This window comes from Piliocolobus tephrosceles, chromosome 1 (genome assembly GCF_002776525.5).
Source record: "Piliocolobus tephrosceles isolate RC106 chromosome 1, ASM277652v3, whole genome shotgun sequence".
NCBI classification, from domain to species: Eukaryota; Metazoa; Chordata; class Mammalia; order Primates; family Cercopithecidae; genus Piliocolobus; species Piliocolobus tephrosceles.
In genome coordinates, this window is record NC_045434.1 from 190,400,994 (window position 1) to 190,426,408 (window position 25,415).

General features: G+C 49.1%; 2 protein-coding genes across 2 annotated transcripts in view; one reads left to right on the forward strand and one right to left on the reverse strand.

Annotated features, from left to right (window-relative positions):
• Positions 1–272: 272 nt before the first annotated feature.
• MARCKSL1 (MARCKS like 1) lies at positions 273–2,664 on the forward strand. Its single transcript, XM_023219342.3, has 2 exons — positions 273–564; positions 1,399–2,664. The coding sequence occupies exons 1-2, from the start codon at positions 478–480 to the stop codon at positions 1,897–1,899; spliced, it is 588 nt and encodes a 195-aa protein (XP_023075110.1). The 5' UTR covers positions 273–477; the 3' UTR covers positions 1,900–2,664.
• Positions 2,665–2,862: 198 nt separating this feature from the next.
• Positions 2,863–25,415, reverse strand: part of HDAC1 (histone deacetylase 1) — a 42,393-nt gene continuing 19,840 nt past the window's right edge. The window contains exons 3-14 of the mRNA XM_023219341.2: positions 20,288–20,405; positions 11,937–12,011; positions 9,416–9,554; positions 8,816–8,957; positions 7,339–7,431; positions 5,818–5,926; positions 5,596–5,736; positions 4,914–5,022; positions 4,690–4,820; positions 4,258–4,410; positions 3,753–3,801; positions 2,863–3,483 (exon numbers count right to left, since the gene is read on the reverse strand). Coding sequence (XP_023075109.1) covers positions 3,456–3,483; positions 3,753–3,801; positions 4,258–4,410; positions 4,690–4,820; positions 4,914–5,022; positions 5,596–5,736; positions 5,818–5,926; positions 7,339–7,431; positions 8,816–8,957; positions 9,416–9,554; positions 11,937–12,011; positions 20,288–20,405 — 1,287 coding nt within the window. The 3' untranslated portion in view covers positions 2,863–3,455. The remainder of the gene's footprint in view (positions 3,484–3,752; positions 3,802–4,257; positions 4,411–4,689; positions 4,821–4,913; positions 5,023–5,595; positions 5,737–5,817; positions 5,927–7,338; positions 7,432–8,815; positions 8,958–9,415; positions 9,555–11,936; positions 12,012–20,287; positions 20,406–25,415) is intronic.

Here is a 25,415-nt window from a genome sequence, read left to right on the forward strand (position 1 = left end):
TGCCCGTCCCCTTCCTCTAGGCCCCCCGCCCCGCCCCGACCCGACCCGCCCCGCCCAGCTCGGGGAAGGACCGGCCTCGCTCCTGCCCACACCGGACTCTACCTGCCCCTGGGATTCAGGAGGGGTGGGGGGTACCCGACCGCCAGCGTCGCCTGCTGCGCAAGTGGGGCCTGCGAGCCGACCCCGCCTTCGCCCCTCGATTGGGCGCGTATTTAAATGTCCGGCCCCGCCCCGAGCTCCGAGCGCTTATATATAGGCAGCTCGGCGGGCGGCGGGAGGCATTCTGGCGCGGAGCGGAGCGGCGGCGGGTGCAGCTAGCGGGTCGGCCGCGGAGCGGAGGTGCAGCTCGGCTTCCCCCGGCACCCCTCCCCCTCGGGCGCCAGCCCCACCCCTCCGCCGGCCGGGCCAACCCCGCCGTACTATCCCCTGCGGCGCGAGCCCGGGGCGGCTCCGAGCGCCCCCCAGCAGACCCCCATCATGGGCAGCCAGAGCTCCAAGGCTCCCCGGGGCGACGTGACCGCCGAGGAGGCAGCAGGCGCTTCCCCCGCGAAGGCTAACGGCCAGGTGGGTACGCTTGGCGCGGCCGGCCCCAGCCCCTCCTCTCGCACCTCGCCCCCTCTAGGGCCCGGGGCTGGGGCCGCGCGCTTTGTCCGGCCCGGGACACGCGGCGCCCCCTCCCCCGCCCGGTCCCTTTGTTCTCGGCGCCGCAGCCCCCGCGGGCGAAGCGAGGGGAGGGGCGGGGAGGGGGCGCCGGCCGGGCCCCGCCGCGTTCTTTGTTCACGGCCCCGGCCCCCGGCGCTGCCCCCCGGCCGCCCCGAGTGCCGCGCGGGGAACAAAGGCGCTGCTGGGCCACGCCAAGGGGGCGCCCAGGGGCCGCGGAGCTGGGCCCCGGCGGGGAGCGCACTCCACCCGCAGACCCGACCTCGGTGGCCCATGGTCTTTTTTTTTTTTTTTAAGGGGGGGCCGAGATGTGGGAGAGCCGGGGGGGGGGGGGGGCCGTTTACACAAAGCGGGAGGCTGGGAAAATAGGCCGTCCAGGTGCAGAGAGACAGCGCCCTGGGGCGGCTTCCCGCCCAATGTTGCCTGGAACGGCTCGCCCGCCTGCCCGGGATCCGCACAGCAGATCCGGAGCGGTTCCGCGCGGAATAGAGAGCGCGCCCCGGGGGACGGGGGTGGGGGCCACGGGACCCCAGCGCCTCCTGCCGGTCGCGGCCTCTGCGTGCTCGGTGCCCGCGCGCCCGTGAGGGGCGAGAGGGAGGTAGGTGTTTGACGGGATCCTGGGCCAGACTTTCGGGTTGCAGTAGAATCGAATCGGGGACCCCCTCCTCTAGAAGGGATCAGAAGCGGGCTGGGGGAGGGGGAGCCCCTGCCCTCATTGCTGTCCCCTCTGCCCTGCAGGAGAATGGCCACGTGAAAAGCAATGGAGACTTATCCCCCAAGGGTGAAGGGGAGTCGCCCCCCGTGAACGGAACAGATGAGGCAGCCGGGGCCACTGGCGATGCCATCGAGCCAGCACCCCCTAGCCAGGGTGCTGAGGCCAAGGGGGAGGTCCCCCCCAAGGAGACCCCCAAGAAGAAGAAGAAATTCTCTTTCAAGAAGCCTTTCAAATTGAGCGGCCTGTCCTTCAAGAGAAATCGGAAGGAGGGTGGGGGTGATTCTTCTGCCTCCTCACCCACAGAGGAAGAGCAGGAGCAGGGGGAGATCGGTGCCTGCAGCGACGAGGGCACTGCCCAGGAAGGGAAGGCCGCAGCCACCCCTGAGAGCCAGGAACCCCAGGCCAAGGGGGCAGAGGCTAGTGCGGCCTCAGAAGAAGAGGCAGGGCCCCAGGCTACAGAGCCATCCACTCCCTCGGGGCCGGAGAGTGGCCCTACACCAGCCAGCGCTGAGCAGAATGAGTAGCTAGGTGGGGGCAGGTGGGTGATCTCTAAGCTGCAAAAACTGTGCTGTCCTTGTGAGGTCACTGCCTGGACCTGGTGCCCTGGCTGCCTTCCTGTGCCCAGAAAGGAAGGGGCTATTGCCTCCTCCCAGCCACGTTCCCTTTCCTTCTCTCCCTCCTGTGGATTCTCCCATCAGCCATCTGGTTCTAAGGCCAGTTGAAGATGGTCCCTTACAGCTTCCCAAGTTAGGTTAGTGATGTGAAATGCTCCTGTCCCTAGCCCTACCTCCCTCCCTGTCCCCACCCCTGCATAAGGCAGTTGTTGGTTTTTCTTCCCCGATTCTTTTCCAAGTAGGTTTTGTTTATCCTACTCCCCAAATCCCTGAGCCAGAAGTGGGGTGCTTATACTCCCAAACCTTGAGTGTCCAGCCTTCCCCCTGTTGTTTTTAGTCTCTTGTGCTGTGCCTAGTGGCACCTGGGCTGGGGAGGACACTGCCCCGTCTAGGTTTTTATAAATGTCTTACTCAAGTTCAAACCTCCAGCTTGTGAATCAACTGTGTCTCTTTTTTGACTTGGTAAGCAAGTATTAGGCTTTGGGGTGGGGGGAGGTCTGTAATGTGAAACAACTTCTTGTTGTCTTTTTTTCTCCCATTGTTGTAAATAACTTTTAATGGCCAAACCCCAGATTTGTACTTTTTTTTTTTTTTTCTAACTGCTAAAACCATTCTCTTCCACCTGGTTTTACTGTAACATTTGGAAAAGGAATAAATGTCGTCCCTTTAGTGGTGCTTTAATGAGTGGTCTTCTGGGGGTAGGGTGAGAAGATTGGTGGAAAGTAGTTCACCTCAAACCTCAAGGGAGGAGTTAAGGCAGGCAGGTAAGTTTATGGGGTTTTCTTGTTCAGGGGGTTGCCCCAATACTCATGGACACCAGAAGGGCAGGGAAGTAAGAGTTGAAACCAACCCAATGACACGTAGGAAACGAGCTCAGGAGGATATAGAAATGTACCATTTTATTACAAAGAGGCTCACAAAAATGAAAATAGTTATTATCTCAAAAAGGAAACTAGACTAGCAACCTCCACCTGCAGAATTAGGAGAAGACAGGGGGCAGGCAGTGTTTCTTGGCTCACTTGAGGCCAGTGGGAAGGTATGAAAACAGAACCAATCTAAAAATGGCTGATGTTACCTTAGGAGCCTGAAAAGAACAGGAGATCCTTGAAGACCCAGCCACCCCTTCTAGAATATTCAATAAGGGCACCTTTCCAAAGCTACTAAGCAGGCACTTCGCATTTCAGGATTTTGTCTTATGGTTGCATAAAAGCATCCCTTTCACCCAGACCTGGCACCCTTTATGGTTCAAAGTTAAGAACTGGGGAAGAATGGGTGGCAACGTGGCCCCTGGAAGAGTTCACCCAGCACAGCTGCCCTGGGCTCGGGGCCTTGGTTTCTGTCCCTGGGGATATTTATATTTAATAAATTTTTATATAAATACACAGAGAAATAGAAAATATAAAATCTGAGGGGTTGGGGGAGAAAGGTGAGGGACTCAGCAGGAAGCCAGAGCTGGAGAGGTCTGTTCAGGCCAACTTGACCTCCTCCTTGACCCTGTGGAGAGAGCAGAGACTGGCATGAGATGACCCAGCCCAGAGCCTCGGGGCAAAAGTGCAGAGACAGTGACTTCCACAGGATCCCAGGTGACTACTGGGGGCTGGGGCTCCTAGCTCTGCCTAGAACTGCAGAGCTGGACAGACTGGTCCCTGAAAGAGGCCTTTGTAAGCTGGACCAGCTGTCCCTGTGCCTTTCTTCAGAGTGGTGGGACAAAGGGGCTGGTGCTCCAATGCCAGGGAGATGGCTGCAGGCAGCTCCTTCCTCACCCTTTGGCTTCTGGCTTTTCCTCCTTGGTTTTCTCCTCTTCTGTGATTTCTAGAACACAAGAGTACAGGGATGGCCAAGGGCAGCACCTCTGGAAAGACCCATGAGGTCTTCATTTACCGAGACCCCTTCCCCAACACTACGCTCACTGGGCATGAGAGAGAGAGAAGCCCATCCGCGGTCCTCCCAGTGAGCCCTGTTGAGAACAGGTCGGACCGGTTTCCCAGCCTGCTACAGCCAGAACCTGGTGGGCGGAGGCAGCCCCCTGGGAAACTGGGGTGCAGTGCTGGGAAAAGGGCTTGGGTGGTATGTGAGAGCCGTGCTTGGTCAGTAGAGGTTCGTTGTTTTGTGGGCCCTGCCACTTCTGGGAGCCATTGAAAGGCTCAAGGAACTGAGGAAGAGCCCCACAAGAGCTGGCAGGGCCTGAGTCACTCCCTCCTCCCACTGCCCTACATAGATTCATCCTCTCAGGCTCAAGACCCAAGTCCCGGCTGAACCCAAACCCACCTTTCTTCTCCTCTGGGTCTTTCTCTTTTTCATCCTCTGTTTTGACTCTCTTGGCTTTTTTGAAGTTGGAAGAGTTCTTGCGGCCCCCCTCTCCCTCCTCTTCAGAATCGGAGAACTCTTCCTCACAGGCAATTCGTTTGTCGGAGGAGCAGACTGGGAGGGAGTGGGAAGCACGGGTGAGAGAGCAGGCGGGTGCCGATCCAGCTCAGCATCTGCCCAGTGCTTCCCTGCAGGCCCTCCAAGAGACACCAAGGGAAAGGGAACCAGAGAAGAGGGAGGAACTCAGGCTCCCTAACCTGTTCCTACAGGCACTGGAACTGGAAACAGATTTCTCCAAGGTGGGGAGCTTGGAGAGTGTGCAGCCAGGAATGGTGGTGGAAGTGGGAGCTGCCTACTGAGTGGAAGGCATAGGGCTCTTGGTCTAGGTCTTACTCGAGATGCGCTTGTCAGGGTCTTCTTCGTCCTCATCGCCACTCTCCTCAGGGATGGCGTCCTCAGGAATCGCCTGCATTTGGACCCCAGGTGCATGCGGCAGCATTCTAAGGTTCTCAAAGAGCCGCTGTCTGTGGCCAATGGGAGAGAGTAGCAGGGCTCTGGTCAGGGACAAACCAAAGTCAGGAATGTTCAACCAAGGGGTGGCCGGAGGATATACTCACTTGATCTTTTCCAGGTACTCATTCGTGTTCTGGTTAGTCATGTTGGAAGGACTGATGTGGAGCTTGAAATCTGGTCCAAAGTATTCAAAGTAGTCGTTGTATGGAAGCTCTGATTGGGGCAGGGGAGAAGACGGTTAAAGAGACCTGGTTACCGCACCCGAACCATTTGCACGTAAGCACCCTAAAGCATTTGTAGGTTTCTCTGGGCCCGTTGATCCATCTGTCAAACAGAGGAGAATGCCTCCAAGACACGGTGAGACACGGGTACCTATGGGATTTCCATCTTTTTAACATCACTCTCCTAGGTCTATACCAGTGGTGTATATGTCGCTAGGAGAAGGTCCATGTTCCTGGTTGAGGACACTTGAGCCCGTGCTCGTTATGAACGTTCCCTTCACTCACTACTCCAGTTACTCTACAGAGCAGAAATTCCAAAGCTGTAAATTACCACTGAGAACTTTGTCCAGACCAAAAGCAGGAGGGAGAGGGGACAGAGCTAAAAAGGACTAGCGAAAAAGTGATGGTTATGGTCTGCTGATCACAAGAGGACAGGCAGGGGACTCAGTGACTAGTATCAGAAGAACAGTAGTCACATGACCAACGGGGAAGGGGTTATAAACTTAAGGACAGATGAGCTCCAGCTCCCACCCAGCCCAGCCAAACCTGGCCCTGCAGCTATTACCATTAGGGATTTCCGTATCCAGGGCCACAGCTGTCTCGTATGTCCAGCACCGGGCAACATTACGAATGGTGTAACCACCACCTCCCAGCATCAGCATAGGCAGGTTAAAGCTCTTGACAAATTCCACACACTTGGCATGCCCTTTGGTGGAAGAAGGGGTGCTGAGTTACAGGAGCACCAAGCAGGACCCCGCCCACCCATCCTTGTGCTACCTGGTCTCACCTTTGATGGTCAGATTGAAGCAACCTAACCGATCCCCAGACAGGGAGTCTGAGCCACACTGTAAGACCACCGCGCTAGGCTGGAACATCTCCATTACTTTGGACATGACCTAAAATGATACATCCTGGTCACCAACCTCAAGAAAGCAATAGGAGGTTTGGGGTGGAAAGGCTGGGTGCAACACTTTCCCAGCCACTCCTACCTTTCCCCTCTCCCTCATGCTACGTGGGAGAGAAAAGGGAGTGCCAGGCTGAAGCTCTTGCTTCCCCACTTGGGATTTCAGTTTTCCAATTTGAAAAGTTCTCTAAGACCCTTCTAACTCTAATAACACTGAACCTAGAATGGCCTCCCTGTCAACTCCCTATATCTCTTCTTCTATTGCCCAAGCTCTAGCGCCACTTCCTTCAGGAAGCCTTCCTGACCCTTAGCTGCATCTACTCTACTCATTCGGTTTTACAGACTTGGAGCCTTACATTATGAGCAAGCACTATTAGTTTATCTTATTCTCACAAGCAGAGTCTAACATTACTGAGACCGAGACCACAACTCCCACTTCTGTAGCCCTTATTAAATACTAGGCACGTAGTAGGTAGTCAGGGTTTGCTGAATGACTACCTGACCTTATCAGGTTAAACAGTTTCTTATTGTTTATAAGTGAAGATTTAACTCCTCGGCATGGCATTCAAGGCTCCCTTTGAAATAGTGAGCCCAGCATATACTTCCCACCACCTCCTTCAGCATTCCTCCCGTATACCACACTGGCCTACATGCTGCCACACTGGCACCTCTGCACTTCTGCTGGTGCTGTTCCTTCTACTAAATGCCACCCTTACTGCCATCACCTCTTTCTTCACATGGGCACCTCCTCGTTTTTCAAAGTCCAGCTTAAACATCAGCATCTCTGTGAAATCATCCCCGGCTACCCTCCTGCCAGCCCAGGCAGTAGTTCGTCTTTCATTCCTCTGATCAGCCCTCAAAAACACAGGCACTAGGCCAGCCTGCCCATGGAACATGCCAGATAGCCTTTCCAGAATCTCTGGATGGGCTGACTGGTGAAGGGCTTTCCCAGACAAAGCCAGTCTGCAGATTGGAGTGAGTCCCTACTTCTTCAAATGTGCAGACATCAACGTAAGGCAATGAGGAACACGAAAAACCAAGGAGACATACCACTACCAAAAAAACACAATAATCTCCCAGTAGCCCAAAGAAACAGAGATATAAAAACAGTACTAATCACAGACTACCGGGTATGTTCCTGCCTTCCCCACTGTAGTCCATGAGGGCAAAGATCATGTCTAGATGTATTTGTATCCAGCAGAAGACCTGACCCATAGAAGGAAACAACAAATATGGGTGTCTGTTCCCCTAACTGACCACACAACAATCCAGGGTTCAAACACTTCTATCTCCCCACCAGCTTTAGTAAGGAGAGACTCCTGAGGTATGGTGGGGGCGCTTTGCTCCCCCCGACCACCAACCAATCCCCTGTTTGTAGCCCAAAGGGTGGATAAAGCCACTTACCGGCTTGAAAATGGCCTCATAGGACTCGTCATCAATCCCGTCTCGGAGCGGGTAGTTAACAGCATAATACTTGCCTTTTCCAGCCCCGATATCCTAATTAAGAAGGACATTAAAGTAAAACTGAAGGATGAAGCTTGAAGGAAGGTCAAGGATGGGGGCTGGAGGGATAAAGGAAGATGTTCTAAGAGAGACAAGCTAGGCCCATGATGTGGGCCAGGACAGAACAGGGGTATCTTGCTAGAACCATTCTCTTCACTGGCAAATCTAACTTCACTGACAAATCATCTCTGGACATAGCGTTCAGCCTACACCCTGGCTGAGAGCTGTTGATGGGACCAGAGATTGAATATCCTACCCTATAGCACAAGATTTCTACCTTGGGATTGGGTTAGAGCTGGCTGGCAGGTGGGTCACAGAAATAACACCCATCCTTGACAACCCTTTCCACTCCAGAGGGCTCTAATGCTCACTCCTCTTCCCCCATGCTCCCTCTCTAGGGTGCTGTGGAGGGAAGGAGAGAGGTAAGAAAGTCCTTCCCAGTAACCTCAAAACAGTGAATGTGCCTGTAAGTCCAGCACTTTGGGGGGCCGAGGTCGGTGAATAACTTGAGGTCAGGAGTTCAAGACCAGTCTGGCCAGCATGGCGAAACCCCATCTCTACTAAAAATACAAAAATTAGCCGGGCAGAGTGGCACACACCTATAATCCCAGCTAAATCCCAGCTATTCGGAGGCTGAGGCACAAGATCGCCTGGAGGTGGGAGGCGGAGGCTGCAGTGAGCCGAGATCATGCCACTGCACTCCAGCCTGGGTGACAGGGAGAGACTGTCTCAACAATAACAACAACAAAAAAGTGAATGCTCGTTTATTCTAACGTTTGCCATGGCAAACAACTGAATTAGTGCCTTTTTTTTACCCAAAGGCCACTGGGCGTGGCAAAGCAGCTGATTTCACCACATTCATGCTAACAGAAGCAGATGGAACAGTTCAAGGAAGTAGCTTCCAAGGATTCTTATCCTAAGGTTCATGGATGGGCTTTTCAGTAAGGGGACTTGTCTATTACCTGTTCTATATCAGATGTAAAATCTCAAGTACTTTTCTGGAGAGAGAGTCCATAGTTTTCAGTCAAAAGGCAAAATGGGAAAGTGACCCAAAAACATTGTCCTTCAGAGTCCCAATTCCTACCCCCAAACTCAAGGCTTATGAGACACAAGAATAGTGTGATGCAACCCAGCTGTGGCCAAGAGGAAAGTACAGTGAGTCAGGAGACCCCTCTCCTTTCTCTGGCCCTTTATGTCCCATCATTCCCTTCCTCCAGAATAAAGAAGGGAAAGAGATCAGGGCAAGAGCTTCAGATTGGGACATGGTATTCTGAATGGCAGAAGAGGCAGGAAGCAGTTTTTAGTGGCATGAGATAGGACAGAGAAGTAGAGCTGCCAGCTGAGGGTGAGCTGGTTGGCTCCTAAAGGGCGTTCTCACCCGCAGGTCCCCAGTTCCTGGGAAGTACTCTCCATACTTATGAAAGGACACAGTCATGACCCGGTCCGTGGTATAGAAGGCCTCTTCCACGCCGTCGCCATGGTGAATATCAATGTCAATATACAGCACCCTCTGGTGATACCTAGGGTCAAAAGGGGGTCAGGGGTCTGGGGGCTCTTTGGGGATGGGACGCGCCAAGGGCGCCAGGTCCCAGCTTACCGGGCTGGCTGCCTCCCTCAGGTATCTCTAAGCACCAGAGACGTGGAAACTGGCTGAAGGAAGGTGGAAGAGCGGCCAGGTGTCTCCAGAGGCCTGACCAAGCCGACCAAGTCCGATCTTCCTACTCTACAGCCAGGGTCAACTCCAGCCACACAGGGACACTCTGGAGGCAGGATCTGAGCAGCACCTGCCCCTGATCATGCCGTGGCTCAGTTCAAACCAAGACCCCATCAAGGAGATGATGGCCAGAGACACTCACCGAGCACATCCTAGCCAGCACATCGGTAGGAAAAGCAAACTAGGGAGGCAAGCCCAGGGGGAAGGGGAAATGGGAACCTGGCCTAAGGTGCTCGTCCAAGAGACAAGGCCAGGCAGGCATACTTTAGCAGTTCCAGGATGGCCAAGACGATATCATTGACGTAACAGAAGCCAGATGCCTCAGACTTCTTTGCATGGTGCAGGCCCCCAGCCCAATTCACAGCGATGTCCGTCTGCTGCTTATTAAGTTTCACAGCACTTGCTGGGCATGGGAAGAGAGAACATAAGCTCGTTACTAAGCCACTCTCCCCTTCTTCCAAGAAGCCCAGGGAACCGAGTGAGAGGTTAAGACCTGCCTATTCAACAGCTGTATTGTACAATTCATAGATTAGTCCCCTCCCTCCCACCCTACTCCAGCAGGAAATAAACATGATACTGGCTACTCTTAAAATACTATTTTCCAAACTGAGGGTAGTAACCCCTTAGCAGGCCTTAAAATTGATTTAGTGCATCATCATTAGTATAAATATATATTTAATGAAATATCATAGAAAAAAATATCAGAGTAACAGTAAAGGTAACTGCTCTTTTGTAAAACTCTGGTTTCAGAGTGTGTGCATGCATGCATATGTGTTATATGTATCCTGGATTGCATGTGTAAATTTATTTCTTACTATGGCTCATGGTCAAGGAACTTTGAAAAAATACCAAAGATAGGCTACGTGCGGTGGCTCACGCCTGTAATCCCAGAACTTTGGGAGGCCGAGGTGGGCAGATCACCTGAGGTCAAGAGTTCAAGACCAGCCTGGCCAACATGGTGAAACCCTGTCTCTACTAAAAATACAAAAAAAAATTAGCCGGGCGTGGTGGTACACATCTGTAGTCCCAGCTACTTGGGGAGGCTGAGGCAGGAGAATCGCTTGAACCCAGGAAGCGGAGGTTGCAGTGAGCCAAGATCACGCCACTGCACTCCAGCCTGGGTGACAGAGGGAGATTCTATTTCAAAAAAAAAAAAAAAGAAAGAAAGAAAAAAAATTGACCAAAGATAGTGCCGATACACTAGGTCAAAAAGCACTAGCACAAATAGGTCCCAGAAGAAGTAAAAGAGAAATACACACCCATGTGTGCAAGTGCATTTGTGGCAGTGTTAATTTTTTGTTGTTGTTGTTTTTTGAGATGGAGTCTCACTCTGTCACCCAGGCTGAAGTGCAGTGGCACGATCTCGGCTCACTGCAACCTCCACCTCCCAGGTTCAAGCAATTCTCCTGCCTCAGCCTCCCAAGTAGCTGGGATTACAGGCGTGCGCCACCACGCCTGGCTAATTTTTGTATTTTTAGTAGAGATGAGGTTTCACCATGTTGGCCAGGCTGGTCTCAAACTCCTGATCTCAGGTGATCCACCTGCCTCGGCCTCCCAAAGGGTTGAGATTACAGGCGTGAGCCACCGTGTCTGGCTGCAGTGTTGATTTTAACAGCAATAAAAGCATAGATAGAGCCAAATTATCAAGAAGAGGGACAGATTAGATCAACTCAAGTAAATCCACAACATGGAATGATCATAGAGCCACAAGAAAGCAAGCTGTAGAAAACTACAGACAATTTCGTGAAGTAGGAAATGCAGGCATAAAACCATATATATGTGATATGTATATAACCCACTTTTATAAAATATAGATGTTGTATATGTGTTATACAGATATAAACACACACACCAAAGAATGGCCAAACGCCAACAAGGTAACAGAGGTTATCCACCAACCCTGTGACTATCGGTGACTGTGTTTTTTTCTGTGCACTTCTTTGTTTTCTGTGATTATACTGGCGGGGCAGCGGGGGTGGACACAATGATTATATTGGTGGGGGATCACAGGAAAATAAATATTTAAGAAAGGGTTTAGAGTAATCCTGGAGATAACCCAAAAGTTGCAAATGGAAGTGGGAGATACGTGGGGAGTATTTCTGACCTCTAAAGGTAATTACCATACTTTTTCATAGGACAGATTCACAGATGATGACACTTCCATTTTTATAGCACTTTGCAGTTCACAAATTGCTTTTACATACGGCATCTTAACAACCCCAGGAGGTCTGCAGGGAACTCCTGCACATAAGATCTCTTAGTAGGAGAGGACAGTCAAGGACACCTGTCAGTACCAAGTCAGAGATTGAACTTAGGCTGGGACTGAACCAGAAGGACATTTTAGAGACTTTTTAAACTTTTTTTTTTTTTTTGAGACAGAGTCTTGCTCTGTTGCCCAGGCTAGAGTGTAGTGGTGTGACTACGACTCACTGCAGCCTCAACCTACTGGGTTTAAGCCTCAGCCTCCTGAGTAGTTGGGACTACAGGCACGAGCCACCATGCCCAGCTAATTGTTTTTACTTTATTTTTTTGTAGAGACAAGGGTCTCACTATGTTGCCCAGGCTGGTCTTGAACTCCTGACCTCAAGCAATCCTCCTCCTCAGCCTCTCAAAGTGCTGGGATTACAGGCGTGAGACATTATACCAGCCACTTTAGAGATTTAAGTAAAAAACCACAGGACCATTCTACATGGTTTCAGATCAGCCAACTAGGATAGCAACCTAAAAGGCAGACCTCACTGGAACAACCCAGTCTACCCCTGGGGGGAGGATGAATATTCCTTACCTACAGAACCACCAGTAGACAACTGACAGAACTCAAACAGGCCATCGAATACTGGACAGTCCTCACCAACGTTGACTTGAAAGAAATAAGTAAAAGGTTAGTTTCCACAATTTCCTTTAGTTTACATATTTATGAGCTGATGGAAAAAAACATAGACTTTAAATTCAGGAGGTGTGGGTTCTAGTCCAGGCTCTACTACTTACTGGCTGTCTGATTGCATCAAGTTGTTTAACATCTTTGAGCTTTAGTCCATTATTATTTTTTTCTTTTTTAGAGCCAGGGGCTTGCTCTGTTGCCCAGGCTGGAATGCAGTGGTGCAAACATGGCTCACATGCAGCAGCCTTGACCTTCACCTCCTGGGCTCCAGAAATCCTTCCACCTCAGTCTCCTAAGTACTTTGGACTACAGGTGCATGTCACTATGCCCCGGCTAATTTTTTTCTTTTTTTTTTTTGTAGAGTCTTTTTTTGACAGAGTCTCACTATGTTCCCTAGGTCTCATGCAGTCTTCCTGCCTTAGCCTCCCAATAGGCATGTGCCATCACATCTGGTCTTAGCCCATTATCTATAACAAGCAATACTGATATCCCACCTCACCCACTGCTCAGAAAATTAACAAAAATCTAATATGGAGAAGCAGTTAGCAACTTGGAAAACGTTGGTTCGTTTCTGGAGGGAGAAAAATTTACCCTCTGGACCTCACGCCAGCTGACAAACAAGGGGCAAGAACAGAGACTCAGAGAACATTGTTCACTGGGCACTTACAATGCGTCAGACACTGCGCTACATGCGTTAAATACCCGAGATCATCCATCTTCACACAAGCTTCTGAGGTAAGATTTGGTCCCATCTTATAAGTAGGGAGACAGGGCCTGGCGCAGTGGCTCACACCTGTAATCCCAGCACTTTGGGAGGCTGAGGCAGGAGGATCACTTGAGGCCGGGAGTTCGAGACCAGCCTGGGCAACATGGCGAAACTCCATCTCTACCAAAAACATAACAGCCAGGTGTGGAGGCAGGTGCCTGTAATCCCAGCTACTTGGGAGGCTGAGGCACAAGAACCGCTTGAACCCGGGAGGCACAGGTTGCAGTGAGCTGAGATCACGCAACTGTACTCCAGCCTGGGCGCGACAGAGACTCTGTCTCAAAAAAAAAAAAAAAAAAAGAAAAAAAGTAGGGAAACAGGTTCAGAGAGGTGAACTGTTAGTAAATGGCAGAAGCAGTATGCAAGCCTCAAGCTTTGGTTTGTCTGTTTTGTTTTGTTTTGTTTTTGAGACAGAGTTTCACTCTTGTTGCCCAGGCTGGAGTGTAGTGATGCAATCTTGGCTCACTTCAATCTCTGCCCTCAAGTTTCAAGCGATTCTCCTGCCTCAGCCTCCCGAGTAACTGGGATTACAGGCACCTGCCACCACCACGCCTGGCTGATTTCCTCATTCTTAGTAGAGACGGGGTTTCGCATGTTGGCCGGGCTGGTCTCGAACTACTGATCCTGTGATCCGCCCGCCTCGGCCTCCCAAAGTGCTGGGATTACAGGCGTGAGCTGCCGCGCCCAGCCGGTTTGTCTGTCTTAAAAGCCTATGAAAATATATCCTGGCCCTTTTCTAAGTCCTTTCACATATACAACCTTGTGTGATCCTCACAAATCTATGAGCTGGACAAGACAGATATCAACTCCACTGTGCGGAGGAAGACATACTGAGCAGTTAAGTGATTTGCCCAAGGTTATAAAACTAGGCAGTAGCAGAACCAGAATCAGGGTCCCAGTGTCTTGACTCCCATAGTCCAGTGTCTTACTGCTACATTCACAGTGACAAATGGAGTAAAGTTATTTCGAGCCTAATGGGGTAAAAGTACCAAGTAGTACATAATGTGGAAACATATGCAAACAACAAGGCAAATGAAATGAACACAGGAAGGAAAGCACACCTGGAGGTTGTAGACTCAGACCTAGAGAAACCTTATAGCTCCAAACCTCTTACAGAAAAGGTAACTGCCGGCCGGGCGCGGTGGCTCACGCCTGTAATCCCGGCACTTTGGGAGGCCAAGGTGGTTGGATCACTTGAGGTCAGGAGTTCGAGACCAGCCTGGCCAACATGACAAAACCCTGTCTCTACTAAAAATACAAAAATGAGCCAGGCATGAGCCTGTAATCCCAGCTTCTTGGGAGGCTGAGGCAGGAGAATCACTTGAACTCAAAAACGCAGAAGTTGCAGTGAGCCGAGATCGCACCCCTGCACTCCAGCCTGGGCGACAGGGTGAGACTCCGTCTCAAAATCAAAAAACAAAAAAAGTAACTGCTGAGACATCGATGAGCTACAGGAAGTCAGAGGCAGGAAGTATGGGCCTGCATACTTATTCTCTTGCCCAGCCTTCTACTGTACCTACTGTTACTGACAGGAGTTCCAAAAGCAGAGGAAGGAGCAGCCCTGGGGTGACAGCAGAAGAGCCCAGTTTGGACCGTGCTGCTAAACTCTCAAGACACAGTTGAAGCTCAAGAGCTACAATGACCACAAGAGTTACCAGCTCTGGTTCTGCCCTAAACTTGGAGGGTGCCAAGATCTGGTGCTCTGCGGAAGCGTGGCTGCATGAGGGAGTGCGCAGCGGGTGGGTCTCTTCCTCACTTCCTGGGTAAACACTGGGAGGCTGTGTAAATAAGAACTTTGGTCCCTGGGCCCCGGCTGTTTATCCATTGGCGACTGATTTCCCTCTCTGGCCACTTCCTCCTGCACAGGGTTTGGCCTGCCTGTGTTTCCAAAGCTTTGTTTATACTCTTATTTGGGATATGGAGCCTCCATGGGAAGGAATGGGTGTTTTGGACGTGAGAAAAAAAAATATTTTTCTTCAGGCCCCAAACCAACATGTGGCTGAAATGACCAGCCCATTTATTCCCAGTCAATAAACTATGTGATTAGAGATGGAAAGGGGGCAAATGGAAGAGCAGACACTCATGTGAGCTAATCTGTGAGGCTAGGGAGGACTTTTCTATGGGTTTCTCTCTGTCCACTATAAACACTTTTCTCATTCTCAGGCTAGTTTTAGACTAAAGGGAAGCAATACTGGGTGAGAGGTGGAGGCAGAGAAGGCAGTCAAATGCTCATTGTAGAAAGAGATGTGGGGATTAAACACTAACCTCAGGATAGTGCTTATACCTTGGCAGTGCTGGTAATGGGGTGGGGGGCTGGGGGAGTGGGAGAGAAAGGGTATGTGATCAAGGAAAGATGCCCAAGGGGGCATCAACTGTATTAATAATGTTTTCTTTCTCAGGCTGGGTAGTAGGCACATGGATGTTCATTACATTATTATTATTATTTTATTTTTATTTTTTTGAGACAGAGTCTTGCTCTGTTGCCCAGGCTGGAGTGCAGTGGCGCAATCTCAGCTCACTGCAAGCTCCGCCTCCCGGGTTCACACCATTCTCCTGCCTCAGCTTCCCGAGTAGCTGGGACTACAGGCACCCACCACCACGCCTGGCTAATTTTTTGTATTTTTAGTAGAGATGGGGTATCACCGTGTTAGCCAGGATGGTCTTGATCTCCTGATCTAGTGATCCATCCGCCTCAGCCTCCCAAAGTGCTGGGATTATAGGCGTGAGCCACTGCACCCAGCCGATGTTCGTTATATTATTTATTTATTTATTTAGAGACGGAGTCTCACTCTGTCGCCCAGGATGGAGTGGGGTGGCACCATCCCAGCTCACTGCAAGCTCTGCCTCCTGGGTTGACGCCATTCTCCCGCCTCAGCCTCCCGAGTAGCTGGGACTACAGGCGCCCGCCACCACACCCAGCTAATTTTTTTGTATTTTTAGTAGAGACGGGGTTTCACCGTGTTAGCCAGGATGGTCTCCATCTCCTGACCTCGTGATCCGCTCACCTTGACCTCCCGAAGTGTATTATTTTTTATGCTTTTTGTGTGTGTCTAAAATATGTTTTTTCTTTTTTTTTTTAATTTGAGATGGAGTCTTGCTCTGTTGCCCAGGCTGAAGTGCAGTGGTGCGATCTTGGCTCACTGCAACCTCTGCCTTCCAGGTTCAAACAATTCTCATGCCTCAGCCTCCTGAGTAGCTGAGATTACAGGCACACGCCACCACACATGGCTAATTTTTGTACTTTTGGTAGAGACAGGGTTTCGCCATGCAGGCCAGGCTGGTTTAAAACTCCTGGCCTCAAGTGATCCACCTGCCTCAGCCTCCCAAAGTGCTGGGATTACAGGCATGAGCTACCGTGCCTGGCCTGTGTGTCTAAAATATTTTATATACACTATATTTTTTAAAACTCCAGAATTGGGGGACTAGAGTTCCATTCTGCATTCTATCATCACCTTGCTGTGTGACTGGGAAAGTTTACATGTCTGTAAAATGGATGAGAATGTCTCCTAATTCTTTACCAATCCTTTTTATCATGTTTTCACCGTAAGCCCCCTAAATGCATTTATTTGTGTTCCTATTTTCACTTGCTAAATACTAGGTCAGAACTTCTGGTCAAGGCTCTCAAAGTGACCAGAAAGGGTTTATTACATTTCAGCCACAAGCAAGGAAACCTGACTTACTCGATCTTATCACAAGCATAACTTCCCAGGTTAGGTGTGTGGGATGTTTTTGTGTGTGTGTGTGTGTGGTTTATGTTTTGGTTTGTTTGTTTTTGTTTTTCGAGAAGGAGTCTCGCTCTGTCGCTCAGGCTGGAGTGCAGTGGCACGATCTCAGCTCATGGCAAGATCCGCCTGTCAGGTTCACGCCATTCTGCTGCCTCCCGAGTACCTGGGACCACAAGGGCCTGCCACCACTCCCGGCTGATTTTTTGTATTTTTTTAGTAGAGACAGGGTTTCACCGTGTTAGCCAGGATGGTCTCCATCTCCTGACCCCATGATCCGCCCGCCTCGGCCTCCCAAAGTGCTGGGATTACAGGCATAAGCCACCGCACTTGGCTATGTGTGTTTTTTTTTTATTGAGACAAGTTCTTGCCATGTTGCCCAGGCTGGAGTGTGGTGGTGAAATGAGACCGTATCTCAATGCAGGCTTGAACTGGGCTCATGGGATCCTCCTGCCTCAGGCTCCTGAGTAGCCAGAATCACAGGCATGTGCCACCATGCCCAACTAATTTTTTACTATTTTTTTTAATGAGACGGGGGGGTCTCACTATGCTGCCCAGGCTGGTCTTGAACTCCTGGCCTCAATCTATCCCTCCTGCACTGGCATTACAGGTGCATTCTACTACATCCAGTGCCTAGGTTAGATACGGGTACATATTCTAAAAGGGCAAGTTAAGGAGTAAGAGGAATTTGAGGCTGGGGGCAGTGGCTCAAGCCTGTAATTCCAGCACTTTGGGAGGCCGAGGCGGGCGGATCACGAGGTCAGGAGATCGAGACCATCCTGGCTAACACGGTGAAACCCCGTCTCTACTAAAAATACAAAAAATTAGCCGGGCGTGGTGGTGCGTACCTGTAGTCCCAGCTACTCAGAGGCTGAGGCAGGAGAATGGCATGAACCCGGGAGGCAGAGCTTGCAGTAAGCCGAGATCGCGCCACTGCACTCCAGCCTGGGTGACAAAACGAAGCCCCGTCTCAAAAAAAAAAAAAAAAAAAAAGAGGAATTTGAGGCTGCAGTGAGCTATGATCTTGCCACTGTACTTACCCTGGATGACAAAGCAAGACCCCATCTCTAAAAACAAGAATAAAAATAAAAATAATTATTTTTTTAAAAAGAGCTCATTACTGTCTTGGTAGATATCCCAGGTTATAAAGCACTGTGTTAAGTGACATCTAAAGTCTTTGTCTACTCTGACCCTCCATAACCCTATGAATCAACTCAGTGAGGTACTCTGAAGTCCTTAGAGAGGCTTATTCTTCCTACCCCCATTTCTGATGACAGAAAAATCTAAGACCTAATTATTTTAATTAGAAAAATTTTTTTTTAGAGATCAGGTCTTACTATATTGCCCAAACTAGCCTTGAACTCCTGGGCTCAAGCAATCTTCCTGCTTCAGGCTCCTGAGTAGTTGGGACTATAGGTGCCCAGACCAAATTTTTTTTTTTTTTGAGATGGAGTCCCGCTCTGTCACCCAGGCTGGAGTGCAGTGGCACTATCTCGGCTCACTGCAACCTCTGCCTCCTGGGTTCAAACAATTCTCCTGCCTCCGCCTCCTGAGTAGCTGGGATTACAGGCATGTACCACCAAACTAAGCTAATTTTTGTATTTTTAGTAGAGACGGGGTTTCACTATGTTGGCCAGGCTGGTCTCAAACTCCCGACCCCAGGTGATCTGCCTGCCTTGGCCTCCCAAAGTGCTGGGATTATAGGTGTGAGCCACCATGTGCCCAACCAGACTGAATTTTTTAATGTACAACTTTAGAATGCTGGATTCAGAAAAATTGGAGCACCAGAGCAGAACCCGCACACTCCTAAGGGCATAGTATTTTGTCTGCCTTGATAAGTTTGTAAATAATAAAAATAGTAAGCTATAATAGCAAAAGCGATTACACAACAGCAAAATATCAAAAGCAATTCATTGAGGGTAGATACTTTAAATACATTATCTTCACTTATCCCCCCATCCTTCACTATGAAATAGGCACTAATGTCTTTTTTTTTTTTTTGGTCTTACTCTGTTGCTCAGGCTACAGTGTAGTAGTACAATCATGGCTCACTGCAGCCTCGACCTTCCAGACTCAAAAGATCCTCCCTCCTCAGCATCCCGAGTAGCTGGGACCACAGGTGTGCACCACCATGCCCAGCTAATTTTTTAATTTTTTTGTAGAGATGGGGGTCTCACTATATTGCCCAGGCTGGTCTCAAACTCCTGGCTGGGCTCAAGCAATCCTCCCACCTTGGGCTCCCAAAGTGCTAGGATTACAGGCATGAACCGCTGTGCCTGTCCTGTCTTCCTCTTAAAGAGGGAAAACAGGTCGGGCACAGTGGCTCACACCTATAATCCCAGCACTTTGGGAAGCCAAAGCCGGTGGATCACCTGAGGTTGGGAGTTCGAGACCAGCTTGACTAACATGGAGAAACTTAAAAATACAAAATTAGCCGGGTGTGGTGGCACATCCCTGTAATCCCAACTACTCGGGAGGCTGAGGCAGGATAATCACTTGAATCCGGGAGGCGGAGGTTGTGGTGAGCAGAGATCGCCCCATTGTACTCCAGCCTGGGCAAGAAGAGTGAAACTCTGTCTCAAAAAAAAAAAAGGAGGGGGCGGGGAAATAACATCAGAGGGGCTAGGAGACCAAGGATTCAAACTAAGACATGAAAGCTTATTTTCTTACTTTAATAGCAAGCTGCTCCTCTAGTGACAGCCCACGCTGCTGAGAATAGAGCCTGATCCTTGGCCTAAATGGGTTATGGAAACCTCTAAAGCTATCTATAGGAAAGGCATGAATTTGCCTCATCTAGGAGGGAAATAAGACCCTGCAATTCAGAGAGCAAACACCTCACTCACAGCGGCTGGCAGCTCCCAGAGTTGTCGGTAGCAAAGAAGCTTAATGCTTCAAGAAAGGTCTCTGTGGTTCTGTCATCAATACTACTGTACAGTTATTATTTGTTATAATAAGTTATAAATAACTTTCTTCCTTGGGAATAAGACTACCTTGTGGTCAGCAGCAATAAACAAGTGCCGCATATTTTCTGACACTTCAATCTAAGCTGTCATAAATTAATCAAAACTTCTTCTGGACAATGCTGTTACACTATATGAAGTCTTAGGTGCTAAGAGATAATTTCTAAAATAACACAAGGGGGAAGTCAGGTATGATAGTTTTGTTCCAAATTTGAATACTTTTTCCCCCCCACAGCTAAAATAATTCCCACAATTCCTACAAACTAAGCGTGGCTTCCAAGATGAGACCTGCTCTGAAGTTTCAAGTCCAAGGGGCCAGGGGCGCAATCACCTCATCTCAAAGATTACACCATCTAGAATCTGTCCTGAGTGGCCTCTAAATTCTCAATCAATACCCACCAAGTTAAAACAGTTACAGTTGGACAGAAATCAGAGATCACATGGCCCAGTCTGCTTTACAAAAATCTGAGGAGAAGTGACTTGCCCAGTCAGCTGAGAGTTAGAGTTAAATTTTACTGTATCTACTGCCTCCTCGTCCCAGGTCAGTGCTTTTTCCACTACAATAATTACAGTACTCTTGGGACAGTGTTGTGAACATAACCAGAAAAAGTACTACCTCTATCGTTCACAAATCAGGAAACATGAAAAACCCGACTTGAGGGGAAAAAGCACTCTGGCACCTTTAGGAGGTAGGGGAAGTCTGGTGTCCACTGAATGGGAGGTGCAAGGACAGCAGAGCGAGCTTCTGCAGTGGAAAGTAAGATGCAACTGGGGGCTTGAGAGTGTGGAGGAACAGAATGGACTTACATCTCTGCATCTGCTTGCTGTACTCCGACATGTTATCTGGACGGATGGAGCGCAAGAATTTAATGTAGTCGTCACTATGGTACTTGGTCATCTCCTCAGCATTGGCTTTGTGAGGGCGCTAGAGGGCAGAAGGGAGAAAGGGCAAGTTATTTTTGACCACAGCCAGTCCACTCAATCTAGTTTGAATATTTCTATTTCCTGCGCAGCACGGAGCTAGGTGCTATAAAGAATAAAAAGAAATAACTGATTAGATTCAGGCCTCAAGAGATTTACAAGCTAACTAGGCAAACAAGATTACCAAAAGACACAGAGTATCAGAAGGCCTAGAGTAACTCAAGCTCTGTTGCTTAGGCAAGTTACTATCTCTTGAACCTCCATTTCCTCATTTATTAAACAGGGACAACATGGACCACACAGGGAAGTTAAGAGAATCAGAAGAGGTTGTTAAATCTCTTTGTAAACTGTAAGGCACTTTACAAAATTATTATTAGTATTATTATTATTATTTGATACGGAGTCTCACTCTGTTGCCCAGGCTAGAGTGCACTGGGACGATCTCGGCTGACTGCAAGCTCCGCCTTGTATTTTTAGTAGAGACGGAGTTTCACAGTGTTAGCCAGGATGGTCTGGATCTCCTGACCTTGTGATTCGCCTGCCTCGGCCTCCCAAAGTTCTGGGATTACAAGCATGAGCCACCGCGTCAGGCCCTTTTTTTTCTGTTTTCTTTTTTTTTTTTTTTTTTTTTTGAGGTAGAGTCTCACTCTGTCACCCAGGCTGGAGTGCAATGGCGCGATCTTGGCTCATTGCAAACTTCGCCTCCCAGGTTCAAGAGATTCTCCTGCCTCAGCCTCCCGAGTAGTTGGGATTACAGGTGCCCACTACCATGCCAGCTAATTTTTGTATTTTTGGTAGAGATGGGGTTTTGCCATGTTGGTCAGGCTGGTCTCGAACTCCTGACCTCAGGTGATCCGCCAGCCTCAGCCTCCCAAAGTGCTGGATTACAGGTGTGAGCCACCGTGCTTGGCCTACAAAATTATTACTTTTTATTATTAAATATTATATAAAACTGGCCGGGTGTGGTGGCTCACGCCTGTAATCCCAGCACTTTGGGAGGCTGAGGCGGGCAGATCACCTGAGGTTAGGAGTTCAAGACCAGCCTGACCAATATGATGAAACCTGGTCTCTACAAAAAATACAAAAATTAGCTGGGCGTGGTGACATGCACCTGTAATCCCAACTACTTGGGAGGCTGAGACAGGAAAATCGCTTGAACCCAGGAGGTGGAGGTTGCAGCAAGCTGAGATTGCGCCACTGCACTCCATCCTGGGCAACAAGAGCGAAACTCCCTCTCAAAAATTAAAAATATATATGTATACATATGTATTATAAAATTATGGACAAAATGGCTCCAAGAGTTCACAAAAAAAGGGTATCTAATGACAACTGAAACAGATGGGAAATCCTTTATAAGTCATCACATCAACAATTTTTATCACATCCTCCCCTTGCCACTTCCTTGACAAGATAATTTCCTGGTTATCCCAACATTCTGATTCCTCCTTCCCTCTTTTTAAAATTCTCTTCTTTTCCTCTCATTCCTTAAAGGTAGGTCTTCTTCAGAGACGACCCTCTGCCTCTCTAATTACCAATACAACAAAAGTCCTCACTTAATGTCATCCACAAGTTCCTGGAAATTGTGACTGTAGGCAAAACAATGTATAAAGAAACCAATTGTACCATAGGATAATTGATAAAAACAAGAATTTAAGCTCCTACAGCATATTTCTGTCACAAAAACATCACTAAAATTCTAAATAAAGACCCAAAACACTTCAAACATTAAATACTAAAATAAATGTGAACTATCCCTATATTTAAGAAAGATTTATAAAAATAAGGAAGATGATTATTGGGCTGGGTGCAGTGGCTCACGCTTAAAATCCCAGCACTTCGGGAGGCGGAGGCAGGTGGATCACTTGAACCCAGGAGTTTGAGACCAGCCTGGGCAACATGGTGAAACCCTGTCTCTACAAAAATATAAACAATTGGCCGGCTGTGGTGGTACTTGCCTATAGTCCCAGCTACTCAAGAGGCTAAGGTGGATCACCTGAGCCCAGGGAAGTCAAGGCTGCAGTCAGTTGTAATCTTGCCACTGCACTACAGCCTGGGCAACAGAGCAAGACCCTGTCTCAAAAAATATATACATTATTATTTACCCAATTTTTGGTGAATCAGTGAGTGATGGTGGTTGTGGTGGTGGTGGGTTAAATCACATAATAAATGAATGCAAAGTGAAAATTGCAAGGAGAACTTCTACCATCATGCAGTTCAAAAACGAACAATAATAAATACGGCAGGCTGGCTCATTGTTTCTGTATCACATCTTTTATTGTTGTGCATCTGTATGATTATTGTCTACTTTATGAATTTTTGTTGTTGTTGTTGTTGTTGTTGTTGAGACGGAGTCTCGCTCTGTCGCCCGGGCTGGAGTGCAGTGGCGGGATCTCAGCTCACTGCAAGCTCCGCCTTCCAGGTTTACGCCATTCTCCTGCCTCAGCCTCCGGAGTAGCTGGGACTACAGGCGCCCGCCACCTCGCCCGGCTAGTTTTTTTTTGTTTTTGTTTTTGTTTTTTTGAGACGGAGTCTTGCTCTGTCGCCCAGGCTGGAGTGTAGTGGCCGGATCTCAGCTCACTGCAAGCTCTGCCTCCCGGGTTTACGCCATTCTCCTGCCTCAGCCTCCCGAGTAAGCTGGGACTACAGGCGCCTGCCACCTCGCCCAGCTAGTTTTTTGTATTTTTTAGTAGAGACAGGGTTTCACCGTGTTAGCCAGGATGGTCTCGATCTCCTGACCTCGTGATCCGCCCGTCTCGGCCTCCCAAAGTGCTGGGATTACGGGCTTGAGCCACCGCGCCCGGCATACTTTATGAATTTTTATTTGACAATAATTTGAATTAAATCATTCATTTCCAAGGGTGACCAGAGCCTGTCCCTGCAGCTCAGCACAAGGAACCAACCTTGGACAGGATGCCATTCCATCACAGGGTGCACTCACACCCATATCCACACTTGCTCAGACTAGGACCATGAAAACATGCCAACTCACCTCACATGCACATCTTTGGGATGTGGCAGAAAAATGGAGTACCCGGAGAAAACCTACACAGGCAAGGGGAGAATGTGCCAACACCACACAGATAGTGGCCACGCCAGATATCAGTTATTTTTCTCAACATTATAATTAAATGATGCTGAATGAAGTGATGTTATTTGAGAACCTGCCATATTTTCTGTAGTTTATAAAGCATTTTCAATACACAGCCAACATTTATTGTTTCCTCTATGACAGTCACTCTTTCAGACACTTTAAATGCTATCTCATATGATTCTCACAACAACCTTTTAAAGATCTAAGCCCTGGAGGATCACTTGAGCCTAGGACTTCAAGGCTAGCCTGGACAACATAGTGAGACCCTGTCTTTTTCTCTTTTTAAAAATAATTATCAGGGTCAGGCACAGTGGCTCACACCTGTAATCCCAGCACTTTGGGAGGCTGAGGTGGGCAGATCACCTGAGGCCAGGAGTTTGAAACCACCCTGGCCAACATAGTGAAACACCATCTCCACTAAAAATACAAAAATTAGCTGGGAGTGGTGGCGGGTGCCTGGAATCCCAGCTACTCAGGAGGCTGAGGTAGAAGAATTGCTTGAACTCAGAGACAGAGGCTGCGGTGAGCTGAGATCATGCCACTGCATTCCAGCCTGGGCAACAAAGCGAGACTCCAGCTCAAAAAAATAAATAAATAAAATAAAATAAAATAAATTATCGGGCAACCTCTCCTAGCCAGAATAGATTCAGACTCCCAAGACCCCATCTCTGAAAAACAAAACAAAACAAAAAAAACACCTTTTAAAGTTCATGGCCAGGTACGTTGGCTCACGCCTATAATCCCAGCATTTTGGGAGGCCGAGGCAGGAGGATTGCTTGAGGCCAGGAGTTTGAAACCAGCCTGGCCAACATGGCAAAATCCCATCTCTACAAAAATTAGCTGGGCACAGTGGCGGGAGCCTGTAATCCCAGCTACTCAGGAGGCTGCAGTATGAGAATCACTTGAACTCAGGAAGCAGAGGTTGCAGTGAGCCCAGATCGTGCCACTGCACTCCAGCCTGGGCAACAGAGCATGACTCTGTCTCAAAAAAAAAAAAGTTTGGCCGGGCACAGAGGCTCACATCTGTGATCCCAGCACTTTGGGAGGCGGAGGAGGGTGGATCAAGAGGTCAGGAGTTCAAGACCAACCTGGCCAAGATGGTGAAACCCCGTCTCTACTAAAAATACAGAAATTAGCCGGGCGTGGTGGTATACACCTATAATCCCAACTACTCAGGAGGCTGAGGTAGAGAACTGCTTGAACCTGGGAGGCAGAGGTTGCAGTGAGCCAAGATGGTACCACTGCACTCCAGCCTGGGCGACAGAGAGTGAGAATCCGTTTGGAAAAACAAAAAACAAACACAAAAATGTTCATGGCCGGGCACAATAGCTCATGCCTGTAATCCCAGCACTCTGAGAGGCTGAGTGGGGCAAATCACTTGAGGTCAGGAGTTCGAGACCAGTCTGGCCAACATGGTGAAACCCCATCTCTACTAAAAATACAAAAAATTAGCCGAGCGTTGTGGCAGGCACCTGTAATCGCAGCTACTCAGGAGGCTGAGGCAGAGAATCGCTTGAATCCAGGAGGCAGAGGTTGCAGTGAGCCGAGATCATGCCACTGCACTCTGGGCAACAGAGTGAGATTCCATCACCAAAAAAAAAAATACTATTATTATCCTTATTTCACAGGGAGGAAACTACAGAAGAGAGAGGTTAAGTAATTTGCCTGGGGTTACACAGCTGGTATCTGGCTCCAAGTACTTTGACTCTCATTTAATCCTCACTTAATTTAATGTGGCATACAAGACTGAACGACAGATACTGTTTTATCAAAAACAGCCATAGTGAAGCCAGGTGCAGTGGCATGTACCGTAGTCCCAGCTGCTCAGGAGTCTAAGATGTAAGGATCACTTGAGCCCAGGAGTTCAAGGCCAGCCTGGGCAAACAGTGAGACCCTACCTCTAAAAAGGCAAACCAAAACACC

Bases quoted from the DNA above. Each gene is read 5' to 3' on its own strand.
- MARCKSL1 (XM_023219342.3), top strand. From the start codon at position 478: ATGGGCAGCCAGAGCTCCAAGGCTCCCCGGGGCGACGTGACCGCCGAG. The intron at 565-1,398 runs GTGGGTACGCTT...TCTGCCCTGCAG, and splicing joins CCGCGAAGGCTAACGGCCAG to GAGAATGGCCACGTGAAAAG.